This window comes from Sebastes fasciatus, chromosome 8, assembly GCF_043250625.1.
Source record: "Sebastes fasciatus isolate fSebFas1 chromosome 8, fSebFas1.pri, whole genome shotgun sequence".
NCBI lineage: Eukaryota > Metazoa > Chordata > Actinopteri > Perciformes > Sebastidae > Sebastes > Sebastes fasciatus.
Genome location: NC_133802.1, coordinates 22,505,819 through 22,520,408, shown reverse-complemented (window position 1 = coordinate 22,520,408; position 14,590 = coordinate 22,505,819). Strand labels below are relative to the sequence as shown.

The following is a 14,590-nucleotide window of genomic DNA, read 5'->3' as shown; positions in this document are numbered from 1 at the left end:
AGATCAGGCTTTATAAAACTTTTTATAAATGTTTATAATCATGCATGACTACAAGGTTTATCAAGTATTATAAGTAGTGAACATAATGTATTATAAGTTCGGCATTCATAATGCTTTATACCTCCATGCCAAAGAGACAACAGTGTTTGAAAGAAGAGTCCTGAGTTACATTATAACTACCATCACTTTAGCCAGTTATAAAGACACATAGAGAACTGCTCGAACGTATCGTAACAAATTATAAATTCTAAGTTTCTGTAATGGAATAATGTCTTATAAACAACAATTAAACGTTAAGTAAAGTGACAGCATTTTATATGATTATTAGCAATTATATGCTACTATAACACACTTATGAGGATTTATGAGCAGTATTTGCTGGCTGCAAGTAAAGTGTAACACAAATGGTCACGATGGTCTGTATACAGCAGTCGAGTGAGTTGTCGTAACAGCGTTCCTCCCAAAGACAGAGACACCACCACGCAATTACAAATATCCCTACCAAGCAAAAAATGAGACATGGCTTTGATAATCATTGTGACATTTTTTTTTGTCTTACTTTTTACTTTCAGCCAGCAAATATAGCTCATAATTCCTCATAAGTGTGTTATAGTATTAAACAATTGCTAATAACATTATACAGTCATGTAGCGTGATATTGATGTTTATACGACATTAATCCATTTCATAAACTTTGAATTTATCTCTACTGTATGTGTCTTGATAACTTCTAACTGACCTCCATATAACGTTTTAACCGGTAACACTTTTATTGTTTTTTTTATTTAATTCTCGACTACAGCTATCAGGATAAAGAAGCCCATCAAGACCAAGTTCCGCCTGCCTGTGTTTAACTGGACGGCCTTGAAGCCCAATCAGATCAACGGCACCGTCTTCAACGAGATTGATGATGAACGCGTGCTAGAGGTAAATCAAGCTGGTAAAAACTGCTAAGAAGTCCCTGAAATCTTCAATATCATCAAATATCCATGATTAAATAAGCAACAAAGTTAAAGTTTGAAAAAAAAGAACATCCTTATGTATTATTTACTAATTATTTACACTCAAAAGCTCAGGTAAATTTGCTAAATCCTGATTATCTTTGGCAGAAAATAGTATAAACCCGTCGCTCATAATAAGAAGCTGATTGACTAAAGCGCTTTGAGTGGTCGGAAGACTAGAAAAGCGCTATATAAATGCAAGTCCATTCACCATTGAGAAAATGTGTTTTCATGACCTTTAATATAAGTTTGGTAGTAAGTAAACTGTCACTTGTGTGCAGGAGCTGGATCTGGAAAGGTTTGAGGAGCTGTTTAAGACCAGAGCCCAGGGTCCAATTGTGGATTTCTGCTGCACAAAGAGCAAAGTAGCCCAGAAGGCGGTAAACAAAGTCTCCCTTCTGGACTCCAACCGCTCCAAGAACTTAGCCATCACACTGCGAAAGGCTAACAAGAGCACAGAAGAGATCTGCAAAGCAATAGAGAAGTACGCACTTTTCCTGGACTTGAAATAAACCATAGACAAGATAGAACAAATTACTAATACATGTTATGTCTACTCAGGTTTGACCTCAAGGCCTTACCCGTCGACTTTGTGGAGTGCCTGATGCGTTTCCTGCCCACGGAGGGCGAGGTGAAGGTGATGCGTCAGTACGAGCGTGAGCGGCGTCCACTGGACCAGCTAACGGAGGAAGATCGCTTTATGTTGTTTTTCAGCAAGATCGAGAGGCTCACGCAGAGAATGAACATCATCACCTTTGTTGGGAACTTTTCTGACAACATCAACATGCTCACGCCACAGCTCAACGCAGTCATCGCTGCTTCTGCCTCAGTGAAATCTGCACCAAAGTTGAAAAGAGTGCTCGAGGTAAGAAGTGTTTATTCGTCAGTTTTTTTTTTTTTTTATGTCAGCAGTGTTTGTATTGTTATTGCATATTCATTTCTTCTTCTGGTTTGCTTGTAGATCATTTTAGCCTTGGGGAACTACATGAACAGCAGCAAGCGAGGCTGCGTTTATGGCTTCAAATTACAAAGTCTTGATCTGGTGAGTATTACGTAGTAGACATTTTTCAAGTGCTCAGTTTATCTAAGCACAAAAATATGCCACACAGTTCATTTGTGCTGTGCTTTTGCTCATATTCTCATTCATTCCTATTGTTACACAGCTGCTGGACACTAAGTCTACAGACAGGAAGATGACGTTGCTCCACTACATAGCTCTCATTTTGAAAGAGAAGTACCCCGAACTGGCCAACTTCTACAACGAACTGCACTTTGTGGATAAAGCTGCAGCAGGTGAGTTCAGACAAAGCATTAAGAAGAAATGTTAATAAAAAATGTAGAAGAAGGTCCGCACACTGTAGCTCCCTTTTAAAACATATTCCCTGTTGACTTTGTACAACAGTTTCTCTGGAAAATGTGCTGTTGGATGTTCGAGAGCTGGGGAAAGGCATGGACCTGATCCGGAGAGAGTGCAGCCTCCATGACCATTCGGTCCTGAAAGGCTTCGTCCAGGCCAATGACACACAGCTGGACAAGCTGCAGAAGGACGCCAAGACAGCAGAGGTATCCAACACTGTCCTCACCTCCTAACCTCAAAGGGAAAATACATGAAAATAGACCTGAGGCAAACCTCTGTCCTAGATTCAGCTCACTGACCTCTAACACACAACCAATCATGACTCGACAGTGTTTACACACACATTGCTTCCACTCTGGCACTGTCTTCCCCGATTCTAGGAAGCCTTCAACAATGTGGTGAACTACTTCGGAGAGAGTGCCAAGACGACGCCGCCCTCGGTGTTCTTCCCTGTGTTTGTGCGCTTCATCAGGGCCTACAAGGTGAGCACGTCGAGCAGCATCTATGTATCTATCCTCACTTCTGTAGTGACGGGGCGCAGCAGCTTTCTCTCCTGGTCAGATAGGAAGTTCCCTGGTTTCAGACTTGTCAGTGTCAGTGAGAGCAGAGCAGGGCAGAGCTTTGGCTGCCTCTGTGCCACAGGACGTGGCGTATAGTCCGAGGCCAAATAACAGGAAAGGCCAGCTGGGTTTGAATCCAGAGCTGCAGCTGTGGTGTTTAGACTGGTCCTCTCCCCCTCCTTCCCTCATCCCCTTTACCCCCGGACAGCCTCGCCCTGCCCCACCACACAGCACACTTCCTGAGATTGTTCTCAGTCTGGATTTATGGGATCTGCTTAAGGAAATGTGCAACACAAGGATTTCTGTGTGTGTCTGTATGAGTGACTTAGAGGTTGACATTTGGGGAAATACGCTTGTTACGACTCCAAGTTGGTCCAGGGGAGAGAGGAGTAACATAACATCTGGTGACGAATATGAGGAGTTGGTTATCAGTCTTATCCAGTCTTTATGCTAAGCTAAGCTAATTGGATTCCAGTTTCATATTTAGGTTACACATATGAGAGTGGTATCAATCGTCTTATCTATCTCTCAGCAAGAAAGTGAACTATTGCTTTAAAGCACATTTAGTGTATGTATAAAGTAGCTGTGTGTGTTTAAAAGCCTAAAGGGGGGAGGCAGAAAGAGTAAGAATACATTACTAATGATTGGTTATGTCCATCAAAGGGTGTGTGTGTTTTTGTGCATGTGTCCTGTTTATGTTGCACTTTTGACCTGTTTTCTTTATCCTTAAAGGGCCACACAAGTGTGTTGACTTGGATTTATTTGAGCTTCAGTTTCTTGTCGCAGACCGGTCACGTTTTCCTCTTCTCAACAGGATGCGACGGAACAAAACGAACAGAGGAAAAAGCAGGAGGAAGCAATGAGAGAAAAGTTACTGGCTCAGGAGGCTAAACAGCATGACCCCAAGGTACAGTCAAAGTGCATGCAACTGAGCTGAAAGAAACCTATCAGATGTTTACTCAGTGCTAAATAAAGCTTTGTGGCGTGCCAAAAAAGCACAGTACAAATATCCTCTCCACTTGTTCAGGTCCAGGCACAGAAGAAGAAGCAGCAGCAGCACGAGCTGATCACAGAGCTGCGCAAGCGGCAAGCCAAAGACCACCGACCCGTGTACGAGGGCAAGGATGGCACTATTGAAGACATCATCACAGGTGGGCCAGACAACACTCTAAAAAGACCCCACGTGGGTGCCAGCAGCCCTGGTCGTCCCAGGTCGAGGATGACTGTGGTCATTGACTGTTCAGCTCCTTTGAAGTGCACCTTGTGCTACGTAGTCCAGACACCACCACATCTGGAGCACAGCACATAGCAGCACAGCAGCCTCTAGTTAACCATGACGTGATGTCTAGTTAGAAATGTTCTACACCAAAGCTGTTGGGCCTCAATATGTCAGATAGTCAGACAGGCAGTTTGACTCCAAGTGTACACTAAATTTAGTTTACAGGATCTTTATTTACAGGATCCTTCTTCAAAGCAGCTATGTGAAGACTCAGAGTACCCCGATGAAAAATAAGACAGTAAAAACTGGCGAGCGTCTTTCTTGAATTTACCACTATGAGTCGCCAAAGTCAGACATTTAAAAACCCCACATATAGGGGCTTTAACGGAAGAAAATAAAATCAGTCTACAGCCTCAGGATAGCACATATAATAACCTAATTGATGTTTTTGTCCCGATAATTAATCAACACTTAAAATATAAATAACATAAATGTTGCATTAATGTCATTTTTAGTAATGTTAATAATGCTTCTATGCCACTACTATCAGAGCTGTTAACAGTTTATTATGCAGCTGATGCCTTTCCAAGATATGCTCAGTGCGTCCTAATCCAATAACGCTTTACTTTAAGTCCCCCTATTTAGCATTTATAAGCAGTATACTCACATTGGTAACACTTTCTATGATAAATATAACGCTTTAAAATCTGTTTACAGCACTGTATAAATATAGCTGTAAGCACTCACAAATATTCATAATACTTTATAACAATAATCATAACACATTATAAAGCATTTTATAAGGACTTATAAGGTCAAGTATCATAATACGTCATAATTGCTGCTCACTCACTGACATTTCTTTTGCAAGGATCATAATGTATCATATTTCTCATAGTTCTCATAATACATTATAATCTTTTTTATAATGCCATATACTGCATTTTAATCATATACTATATGCAGTATAATCACATAATGCATTATATGTATGTTTATAATGCATTATAGACATGGGCTTGCAAAAAAATGTCAGCCAGTAATTACAAAGTATTATAATACTTAACCTTATAAGCCATTATATGTCGTGATTATTGTTATGAATAATTATGAATACTTATGAGTGCTTATAACTGATTATGCCGTGCTATAAGCATATTATAACACATTATAAGTATGTTTATAATGCATTATAGACATCATAAAAAGTGCTACCACAGCATTTAATAAATGGTTTATAACACACTATAATGTAGTTGTAGTTTATAAGGACATTTTTAATGTGTAGTATTTGTCATGTCATTATGTTATAAACTTCTCCTATGAAGACATATTTTATAACATATATAACAGGAGGAGTTATACTGTAGACAAATACATCAATAAACTGCTTACAACTACATTATAGTGTCATAAACCATGTATTAAATGTTTATATAGTGCTTGCAAAATATGCAAAATAGGGGGACTTGAAGTAACGTGTTGCCCCTAATCCTATTAAACACCTCCTGAGGTTTACTTAGTTAGATATGTGCTACATACAGAAATGGCACAGGTTCATTACAGTCTCCGGAAAGAAATTTGGAGGTGGTCCAGTGTTTTTTTTCCCCTCCCCCAGAAGGGCAGTGTCTCAGGTGTGACATGTTTTTTTCTCCCTCCCCCTCCTCCCCCAGTACTGAAGAGCGTGCCCTTCACAGCCCGCACTGCTAAACGCGGCTCACGGTTCTTCTGTGAAGCCAACCTCTGTGACGACGCCAACTGCTAGCCCTTCCCCCCTAATGCCAAGGTTGTCCAGGTGTCTCTCGTACGCCTCCTGACCCCACTGTGCATGCAGCATGATCCCTGTCACCCACCCCAACACCAACCCCGACTACTATGAACTAACTTGGGCCGTCACTTTGTTGTTTGTGTTCTACTCAAGAGGACTCCTATCAGGCGTCTGGTGATAGGAGTCAGCCAAACCTCTTTGCCTGGCGCAGATCTCCATGGAAAAAAAGTTGCACAGCGTGTCAACATATTTTTGTGCGTGAAAAATATGTTGAGACACTCCCAGTACTATCAGCCATGGCTGGGATTAAATTATCATCATGCATGACACATTTAAAAGGCTGTGCATTATTATATATTATTATATATATATATTTATTTCATGAAGATGAATTCAACAATCATAACATAAAGAGGTTTGGCTAATTTACTGGTTTTATCAACATTGCCTTGTTCCATGAAACTAACTTGTTTGGTGTTGGTTTTCCGGCTAACATGTGACTCTTCTTTCCTCAATCATCACTGTTCATTCTACCCCCTTCCAGCTGAAAAGAAGATTAATGACAGTATTTCCCACTCCTAAGAGAGGGTAAGGAAGGTAGCCCGGCTGAAACCCGGCCCGCTTGGCCCTCGAGCTCCTGTGTGCTGCTACAGTGATGTCGGCTGCTTCAGCTAGTGCTTTGGACGCAAAATTTAAATAAAGGCTTCTAAGCACTGAGATTTGCTTTACAACACAATAATTAGAAAACAAGATTATTGAAGGTTAAATAAGAAGCGAGTTACAGAAATGCAAAATCACTTGCCCCAACCAACAGCCATTAAAACATGAATTCCCTTATTTCATTTTCCAGCAACTCGTTGCCTCAGAGAAAAAAACCTTTGTGGTATTTTAAGAACATCTTTGTTCAGTTTAAATGCACAACTATACCCTTAAGATTATCATCGTCATCCTCACCCCCCTCCTATTATGTGTTGCATGTTGTCCAGTGTTCATTTACCTCTCACCTGTCAACAACGTCCGCCATGTTTTGTCTTTGCTAACTGTCATTCGCGGTGTGCTGAACAGCTATTTGGTCAACAGGCTCTGGAAAAAATACACAGTCAGTCAAATATACATGAACACAGTCTGTATCCAGAAGTTTTTATTACAGCGCTGAGAGGATTTCAGCTTGATTGTTGCTCAGCAATTTGAAGAGCTTGTTGACCATTATACTGTAACTGTTATAATGATGGCTACTTTTATTTTTATTGCTGCATTTTTAGTCTTATAAAGTTGCCATAACTACATTCCCAAAGCCTTGAATTTCACTCGTTTTCACTACTACCAGTTAAAATGCAAGGTTATGGGAATGTGTCATTCAATGTTAAGTCTTTATTGTTTATGCCCTTATTTGCTAATTTGATATGTCTAGTTTAACTGCAGAAGTTATTGCAGATTTTTTTTATAATTGCTAGATTGAAATATACAAATATACACTCAATTGCCAGTTTATGAGGTACACCTATCTAAAACCAATGCAGTCTGATGCAGCAGTCCTGCAATAACTCCTACCTTCATGGTTATAATGTTCAGTTTTTGTTGATTCAGCGTTATGATTATTTTGGAGGATGTTGTTTGTGGCATTGTTGAACTGTACTGCATTATACAGAGAGGTGTTTCTGTAATTTAGAGAGCCCTCATTAATATAAACTAGTGCAGTGCCAGTGGGCCAATTGCTTGACCCCCATAATTGCTGATTGCAGCGTTGTTGAGAACCGCTTATCGCTCGCTGCGGAGGACATGCTCGACTCAATCCGTAGATCCCTGAAGCCCCTGCTGCTGCTGCACGGAGCGCTATCCCTTGTTTTTTCAAAGTTTATTAATATTTTAAGGTGTCGCACCAATTTCGACACTGCATGTCCTTGGGTCCCGAGCAATACACCCGCCAAGTGTGAAGTAGATCAGATGAAATGTTCTCGAGATAGTCGAAGGACAAACACACACAAATGTGCAGTTACCGGGGTGCCCGATACTATGCCTTTCATCACTTTTTTACAACATATGACTTTTATGACATTTTGGTGCCATACTATACTTTGACTTTTTCATGATTTTTTTCCGACATACTATACTATGACTTTTTCCGACATACTATACTATGACTTTCTTTATGATTTTTTACGGCATACTATGACTTTTTCATGTCAAAAAAAGAGTACACAAAAGTCAAAGTATAGTTTGTCAAAAAAAAGTAATTGGAGAGTATCCAGAAAAACAAGTCATAGTATATATAGTATGTGGAAAAAAAATCATAGTAAAGACAAAGTGTAGTATGTCTAAAAAAGTCATAGCATAATATGTAAAAAAAAGTCATGGTACATTATATTTAAAAAACATTTCGACATACTATGAGTTTTTTCGAAATACTACACTTTGACTTTTTTATGATATTTTTCGACATGCTATACTATGATTTTTTTTAATTATTATTTTTTTACATGTTATACTATGATTTTTTAAAATTATTTTTGGACATACTATACTATGACTGTTCTCGACATACTATATACTATGACTTTTTTTCATGACATTATTTGACATACTATGCCATGATTCTTTTAGTGACATTTTTCAACATACTTTACTGTTAATTATTTTATGCACCTGCACTTTTGTGTACCTGATAAATTGAGTAATTGAGTGTATGTCCACTACATTTATGGCTTAACACACTCTCAGCACTGCAAACAAACAAAAAAGTAGTTAAAAAAAGTAGTAAGTTTGCAGATTGACTTCTGGGTCCTCTAACATGTGTGTCCCCCATCCCTGTCTCTCACCCTTCTCTCCATGCCCACTCACAGATCTCCGAAACCAGCCTTTCCTACGAGCTGACGCGTTGATCCGGAGCGGTTGGAAGAGACCCTAAACCACTTATTCGTCACTTATACTCCCCTCCCCACTATAACCTCCCTCCCTGTGTCCCGATGGTCTATCTCAACCCTGAGGCTGCAGATCACAAAGACTGAACGGAGGGACAGGACAGAGCCCCTTGTTATAGCTGGGTAATTTATTTATTTATGGAGGCCCTTTTACAGCCACTTAAAGTGAGCAGGCATCATTACAGAAGCACAATGGGTTACTCGTGTCTCACTGCAAACACAAGACTTTCCCTGCTTTGCTGCCACGGAGAAGCAGACCAGTCGGGAGGATGACTACAAAACAGGTGAGGTGAGTTGAGGGGACTGGTGGACCACAAAGCAGGAAGAACTTTGCTTTCACTAACAAAGCGCCTGGCAACATGTGGATCTTATTCCCCCAAGACCATTAATTTCCTCAGATTATGCAGTCGTAGCAGGACTTAGACTGGGAGTCAGCCAAGGGAAGATGCCAACTCTGCTGCTGGGATGTTTGCCTTGAAGAGACTTTGCAAAAACATCCCTCCAAATAACAGAGAAGCTTCGATGTTATAATGAGACATTTGGGGACTTTAAGCCAAGTCAGCACATTCAATCAAGACTTATTATTGACAATTTAGATATCAATCGCATGTATCTTAGAGGAATGAACATTGATCCTACTGGTTCTTTTGTGAACAAGCTAGCCAAACCAAAATTCATCCGATGTCTCATGTTTTGCTTAAAGAAGTGCCTTTTTTTTTGTGTAAACAGTGTTATTTTCTCACGAGTCAGCCATAATTTGTTTATTTTGCATCTTTCATTTTTTAAAGATTGTATTTTTTACTGCCTTGTTCTATAACATTAGTCTTATAATACTGACAACAATATGCAGAAGTTACAATTTGCAGCTTTAAAGTCATGCTGGAAGGTAAGAGGGAATAATGATTTTAAGATTACTCTTGTATTTACCTCTTTAGTACATCAATGTCTTTATGTGATTGACATTTCTTTGTGCCTTGTCCAAGTAGTTCTTAAAAACCTGAATGTTATATGCCTTGACGACACTTTCTGTCACACTTTAAGTGACATTTGGGAAGTGACAAATGAATGAAGAAGCTTCCACATGGACTGCTGATTAAGGGCCCAGATGATAACCTGCTATAGATGTGGTGATGGATGAAGGACGTTTCCATTCCTATGAGGTCTTAAGTTTTAAGCTTTTTTTTTTTTTTATAATAATAGAGATGATGCGTGCCTCCTAACATCTGTTTAAACTTACATGACATTGGCACAAAGGGAGTGATACATCTTTACACTACTTAATTTGGCTCAAGATTGTATGAGACACTATTCTTTAAAGTTGACATTTATATTAATGTACATTCAAATCAAGAAATTTTACTTTTTAGAAGAAATGATCCATGATATTGACTGAAAGATGACTCTTCCTGTTTAATAAATAAGAGGAATTATGTAACTACAAGACCAAAGACTTTCATTACACCTCAGGCTGCTCTTTCTTTTTGACAAAGCAACATTCAAAACAAGTGATTACTACATGTTCATGTTTTATTTCTTGAGTTCTTTAAAAAGGATACTTGATGTTCACTTCTGATGTACTCCAGCCAGAAATAACGAGCGATTGCTTTTCCTTTTCCATCTCTCCAAATGACGGACAGAGCCACCGTACATTTCTACTATAAAAATCCATTTAATTTCTTATATCAAAAAGAAATAGAATCATAACAAAACAATCAGAACCACAAATATCCATGTGGGATTTTGCCACCAAAAGAAATTCTCCAACTGAAAAAAATTATTGTTCTAATTTACATGGTCAGGTGAAAATCTAACAGAGCAGGATGTTTAAAAAAAAATAAAAAAAAAAATGTGATGAATACTGTTAACAAGTGAGGGGCAAAGCCGGAGAGTTTCCTCTAGGATGGGTGTGTGAGAGCACCCTGCAGAGTGATATGGCAGGTATGGCTGATAAGCTCAGTTAAAAGCAGCGTGGTGAGCAGTGAGACACAAGAGAGAGCAACACTTTCAAGACTAAAAACCAGTTTGACTGACAGACAGATGGTTAGCGTTAGCAGCAAGGCAAAGGAATTAACAAAGGAATGCTTATCAGGAAGATGATCAGTCCCCTTCCTGGGAATGCACTTAACAATGAGCATTAACCTAAATTACACATCCATGTAATTACATACAATTAAAAAAAAAAAAAGGACAAAAAAAAATCTCGCACAGAAGTACGTACCATCAAATGGTCTCCCCGGCCTTTCCTGAAAGTACATTTACAATCAAGAGACAAGGAACAAAAGCCAAATGCAACCATTCTCAGCTAATTATTCGTCGCAGATTGTTTTTCAGTGATGACCGGAAATTCACAGAAGCTTGCCGTCACTCCCAAGAAGAACTTTCTAGAACAGATTCAGAGCAAAATCCGACTCCTGTCCAGAGTGTCCTGCAGGAGACTAAACCAAGGCCACGGATATCCATCCCAGACGTTTCATCCTGGAATGTGGACTTTGTTACAATCATCTTCATCCTCGCACACTGCCATTGACTCATTCATTGCTGACACAAAATATGTCAATTATACAATGACTTAAAAAAAAAAAAAAAAAAAATGTTAAAAAGTACAGACTGCTATTTGTTACTGATGTTTGTATTCCTGGGTATATTTTCAAGACACTTTGTTAATAGGTTTATATATATGCAAATATATATATATAACTTTAGTCTGTGCAAGGAGGTAAAAGACAATCACTTGAATGTAGTTCTTTGAGACAACAGAACAGACACCGTCTGCGATGCCGAGTCCTCCATGTGTACTCTCCCAGCCTCGGCCTCCCTTTAGACCTCCAGCAGCAAAACGTACACGTACACATAATGCGAAAGACTGAGCCGAACCAGCATCCAGGAAGCATTCATAGTGAGCACTGACACTTCTCCTCTCTTTCATGAACAACAAAGACTTGGCAACGTTTTTCTAGGATGGAACAATATTCTTTTTTTTTTCTCTTCCCCCCCTATACAATTCATACAAAAATAAAAAATTAAATTTTTTTCCACTGCCATTTGTATCTCTCCATCTTTTACATTTGCACAGAGGTAGTGGCTATATGCGTGAGAGGGGAGGGACAGTTGTGAGGAGGAGGTGAGCAAAATTAAAAAGAAGAACTGAATAAATGTCTATAAAATGGTTCCTTTTCGTCACCAGAGGATTTTTTTTTTTGTCAAAGAACAAAATATAATACTGCAATCACTTAAAAAAGTAGTCCTTCATTTTATACATTTTATACAGTGTTCTCGCTTTTTTTTTTGTTGCTTTTCTTTTCAGTTGGTAAAAGGCATACGATGAGAGCGCTCGTTGGCTCAGCACTGGGTTGGGCAGGGCAATGTTGGCAGAGTTCAATCCATGCCAAGCTCTACGCCAGCGGGTCACTCATGTCCTCGTCGCCCTGGGAGAGAAGCTCCTTCTTTTCATCTGTGCTGGCCAGAGAGTTGCGGCTGTTGTGGGCGCCCATGTACAGGGTGGCATACACTGGGTTGGTGAAGTTGGTGGGCTGCGGAGCAAAGAAAATTACATGGTGACAGAGATTCTTTGAATGTGCTTGAAAAGGTCAGGTCATTCAAATCACAAAAAACATTTTGTCTCTTAAAGGGGCTATTTGTAACTTTCAGAAATGCTTGTTAACAGTGACACCTGTGGCCGTGAAATCAACGAAAGTCAGCATCGGGCTCGCGCTTGCTCGCTCTCAATATACCTGAACGAGCATCGCTCAAAATAGTGAGGCGACACACGTCAGCTAAAACCACAATATCACTATATTTCAGCTGCTTGGCAGTAATGTTAGCTGACCAGACGAAGGTCTCTCCATGAACATGATTTAGATCTGATCCTAGTGTTGGCTTTTCCTGCCTCAGCGCAAGCTGAGACAGCGGGGCTCTGCAGCGAGTCTTCCTGCTCTCTCTTCGCCTGCAGCCGGAGAGAGCAGGAAGACACCGGCACCCGGTCGGTAACGAGACAACAACGTAACTCGTTGCAGAGCTCCGTCACTTCACAAGACACGGGAAACCTGTTGGTCTTGAGGAACTGCAGTATTTATTTCTGCACAAACGTCCACTGAACATTCACTAGATATTCTCAGAGCTAAACTAACTCTTCTGCAGTGTGGAGTGAGTGCGCGTTCACGTCTAGAGGTGGAGCGAGCTGAGTGAGAACGCGCACGCTGTCTGAGTGAAGGCAAGCAGGCAGAGAGCGGCTACACGCGAACGCGCATATGTGAGCGCGCATGTGTCCCGACCCGGTACATTTATACGCTTAAAAAGTTACAAACAGTCCCTTTAAAGGGTCAGTTCACCCAAAAAAGAAAAGCCCCAAATGTTCCCTCTTACCACTAGAACCCTTGCAGATAGTTTTGGTTTGTTATTTGGCTTGATATGTCCTATCGTGTTTATAATGTTGTATACTGCTGTCTGCTTGAGCTACGTTACCTTGTCTGGGTCCAAAGCAAAGTCTGAATCCAGGAGCTCCCCAGCATCATCGTCAGGGTCTCCTTCATAGATCTTATAGGCAGGGTTCCCAATCTCGACATTCATGGCTCCATTTGTCATTCGGTGGTGCTGGAAGCCCTTCGCACTGCAGACAGACAAAGATAAACAAACTGATTAACCATCTAAGCAATAAAAAAAAGCAGATCATTAACTATTTATGGGGGAATCCTTAAAATTATTATTAAAATTATCACAACTTGGCATAAACCAGGTACTGACTCAGCACCAGCAACATACATTTCACACAATCAAGACAACATATATTAAAGGTTGTCAAATGAGCTTTTGACAAAAGGTCATTTGATGAAACCCAGAAAATATACTGCAGCATGTCTAATGTGGAGAATGCTGGATTTTCACATTGCAAATATTCATCTGTTTGCAAGCACATAAACATTTTTCATAGATGCACATTTGTATATTTTACGATGCAAGCACTTAGCGTAAGCCTAACATGTACACATGTAAACAAGGGAAGGTATGCAGACGCAAGAAGGACGAAACAGTTCAATTATTTGTGCAGCATCAGCAAAGCTACATCAGATAAGAGTTAATATGTCCCTGTGTTGCTGGGTGGGAAACCCAGTGGGAGGCAAACAGGAGATAGCAAGCAAAGACAAACAGATCTCTACGATGATCAACAGAGTGGACAGATGGAATGACAAACAGCATGGCCAATCTGACTGGATATTAGGGAAGGGAGGGGACAGGATTTGTGGGTCAACAGGTGAATTATGTAACCCTATGAAGTTACCGCGAGCATTGAGAACGAGATTTGCCCGGCCATAGAGACCTGGGAGACAGGAAATAGATGGTTATCAAAAGGTAAGAGAGAAAGAGAAGCTAGGTAGAAGATAGTGTGAGGAGCAGATGAAAAAATGGAGTGCGAATCAAAAGTGTCTGAAACAAGGACTCACCCGCGCATTCTCCTCTTGTACCACAAGATGGCCCCAACCACTAGCAGTGCCAGTAACAGCAGCAGAAGCACTGGGATGACGATGGAGGAAGTACCTGCAAGTGAGCAAATAATGTGAGCAAAGAGCATGAAAGTTCATGTTTTACTAACAAAACTCTCTGAACTGTGTGACTTACTTCCACTGGAAGTAGAAGTATCCATTGTAGCTACTGCAATTTCGCATCTGTATCCTGTCCATCCCACAGGACACCTGGACACACACAATGAGACAGAGTTACAAAGTGTGTATGTGTGTGTGTGTGTGTGTGTGTGTGTGAGTACATGCCAATT

At 40.2% G+C, this 14,590-nt stretch overlaps 2 protein-coding genes across 10 annotated transcripts in view; one reads left to right on the top strand and one right to left on the bottom strand.

The window, feature by feature from the left end:
• fmnl3 (formin-like 3) overlaps nt 1–10,271 on the top strand; it is a 41,024-nt gene extending 30,753 nt beyond the window's left edge. For 2 of the 8 annotated variants that reach the window (XM_074644314.1, XM_074644309.1), the window contains 11 exons: nt 803–927; nt 1,283–1,485; nt 1,563–1,866; nt 1,963–2,043; nt 2,165–2,294; nt 2,404–2,564; nt 2,739–2,840; nt 3,733–3,825; nt 3,946–4,069; nt 5,811–5,923; nt 8,746–10,271. In XM_074644314.1, the coding sequence (XP_074500415.1) occupies nt 803–927; nt 1,283–1,485; nt 1,563–1,866; nt 1,963–2,043; nt 2,165–2,294; nt 2,404–2,564; nt 2,739–2,840; nt 3,733–3,825; nt 3,946–4,069; nt 5,811–5,902 (1,415 nt within the window). In that variant the 3' untranslated portion in view covers nt 5,903–5,923; nt 8,746–10,271. Of the gene's footprint in view, nt 1–802; nt 928–1,282; nt 1,486–1,562; nt 1,867–1,962; nt 2,044–2,164; nt 2,295–2,403; nt 2,565–2,738; nt 2,841–3,732; nt 3,826–3,945; nt 4,070–5,810; nt 5,933–6,449 lie in introns of all 8 variants that reach the window. The other 6 variants (XM_074644315.1, XM_074644310.1, XM_074644317.1 and 3 more) reach the window with 3 other exon arrangements.
• Nucleotides 10,272–10,332: 61 nt separating this feature from the next.
• lrp1ab (low density lipoprotein receptor-related protein 1Ab) overlaps nt 10,333–14,590 on the bottom strand; it is a 99,968-nt gene continuing 95,710 nt past the window's right edge. Inside the window, exons 86-90 of one of the 2 annotated variants that reach the window (XM_074644308.1) lie at nt 14,437–14,510; nt 14,262–14,355; nt 14,099–14,137; nt 13,285–13,429; nt 10,333–12,353 (exon numbers count right to left, since the gene is read on the bottom strand). In XM_074644308.1, coding sequence (XP_074500409.1) covers nt 12,216–12,353; nt 13,285–13,429; nt 14,099–14,137; nt 14,262–14,355; nt 14,437–14,510 — 490 coding nt within the window. In that variant the 3' untranslated portion in view covers nt 10,333–12,215. The remainder of the gene's footprint in view (nt 12,354–13,284; nt 13,430–14,098; nt 14,138–14,261; nt 14,356–14,436; nt 14,511–14,590) is intronic. The other variant, XM_074644307.1, reaches the window with a different exon arrangement.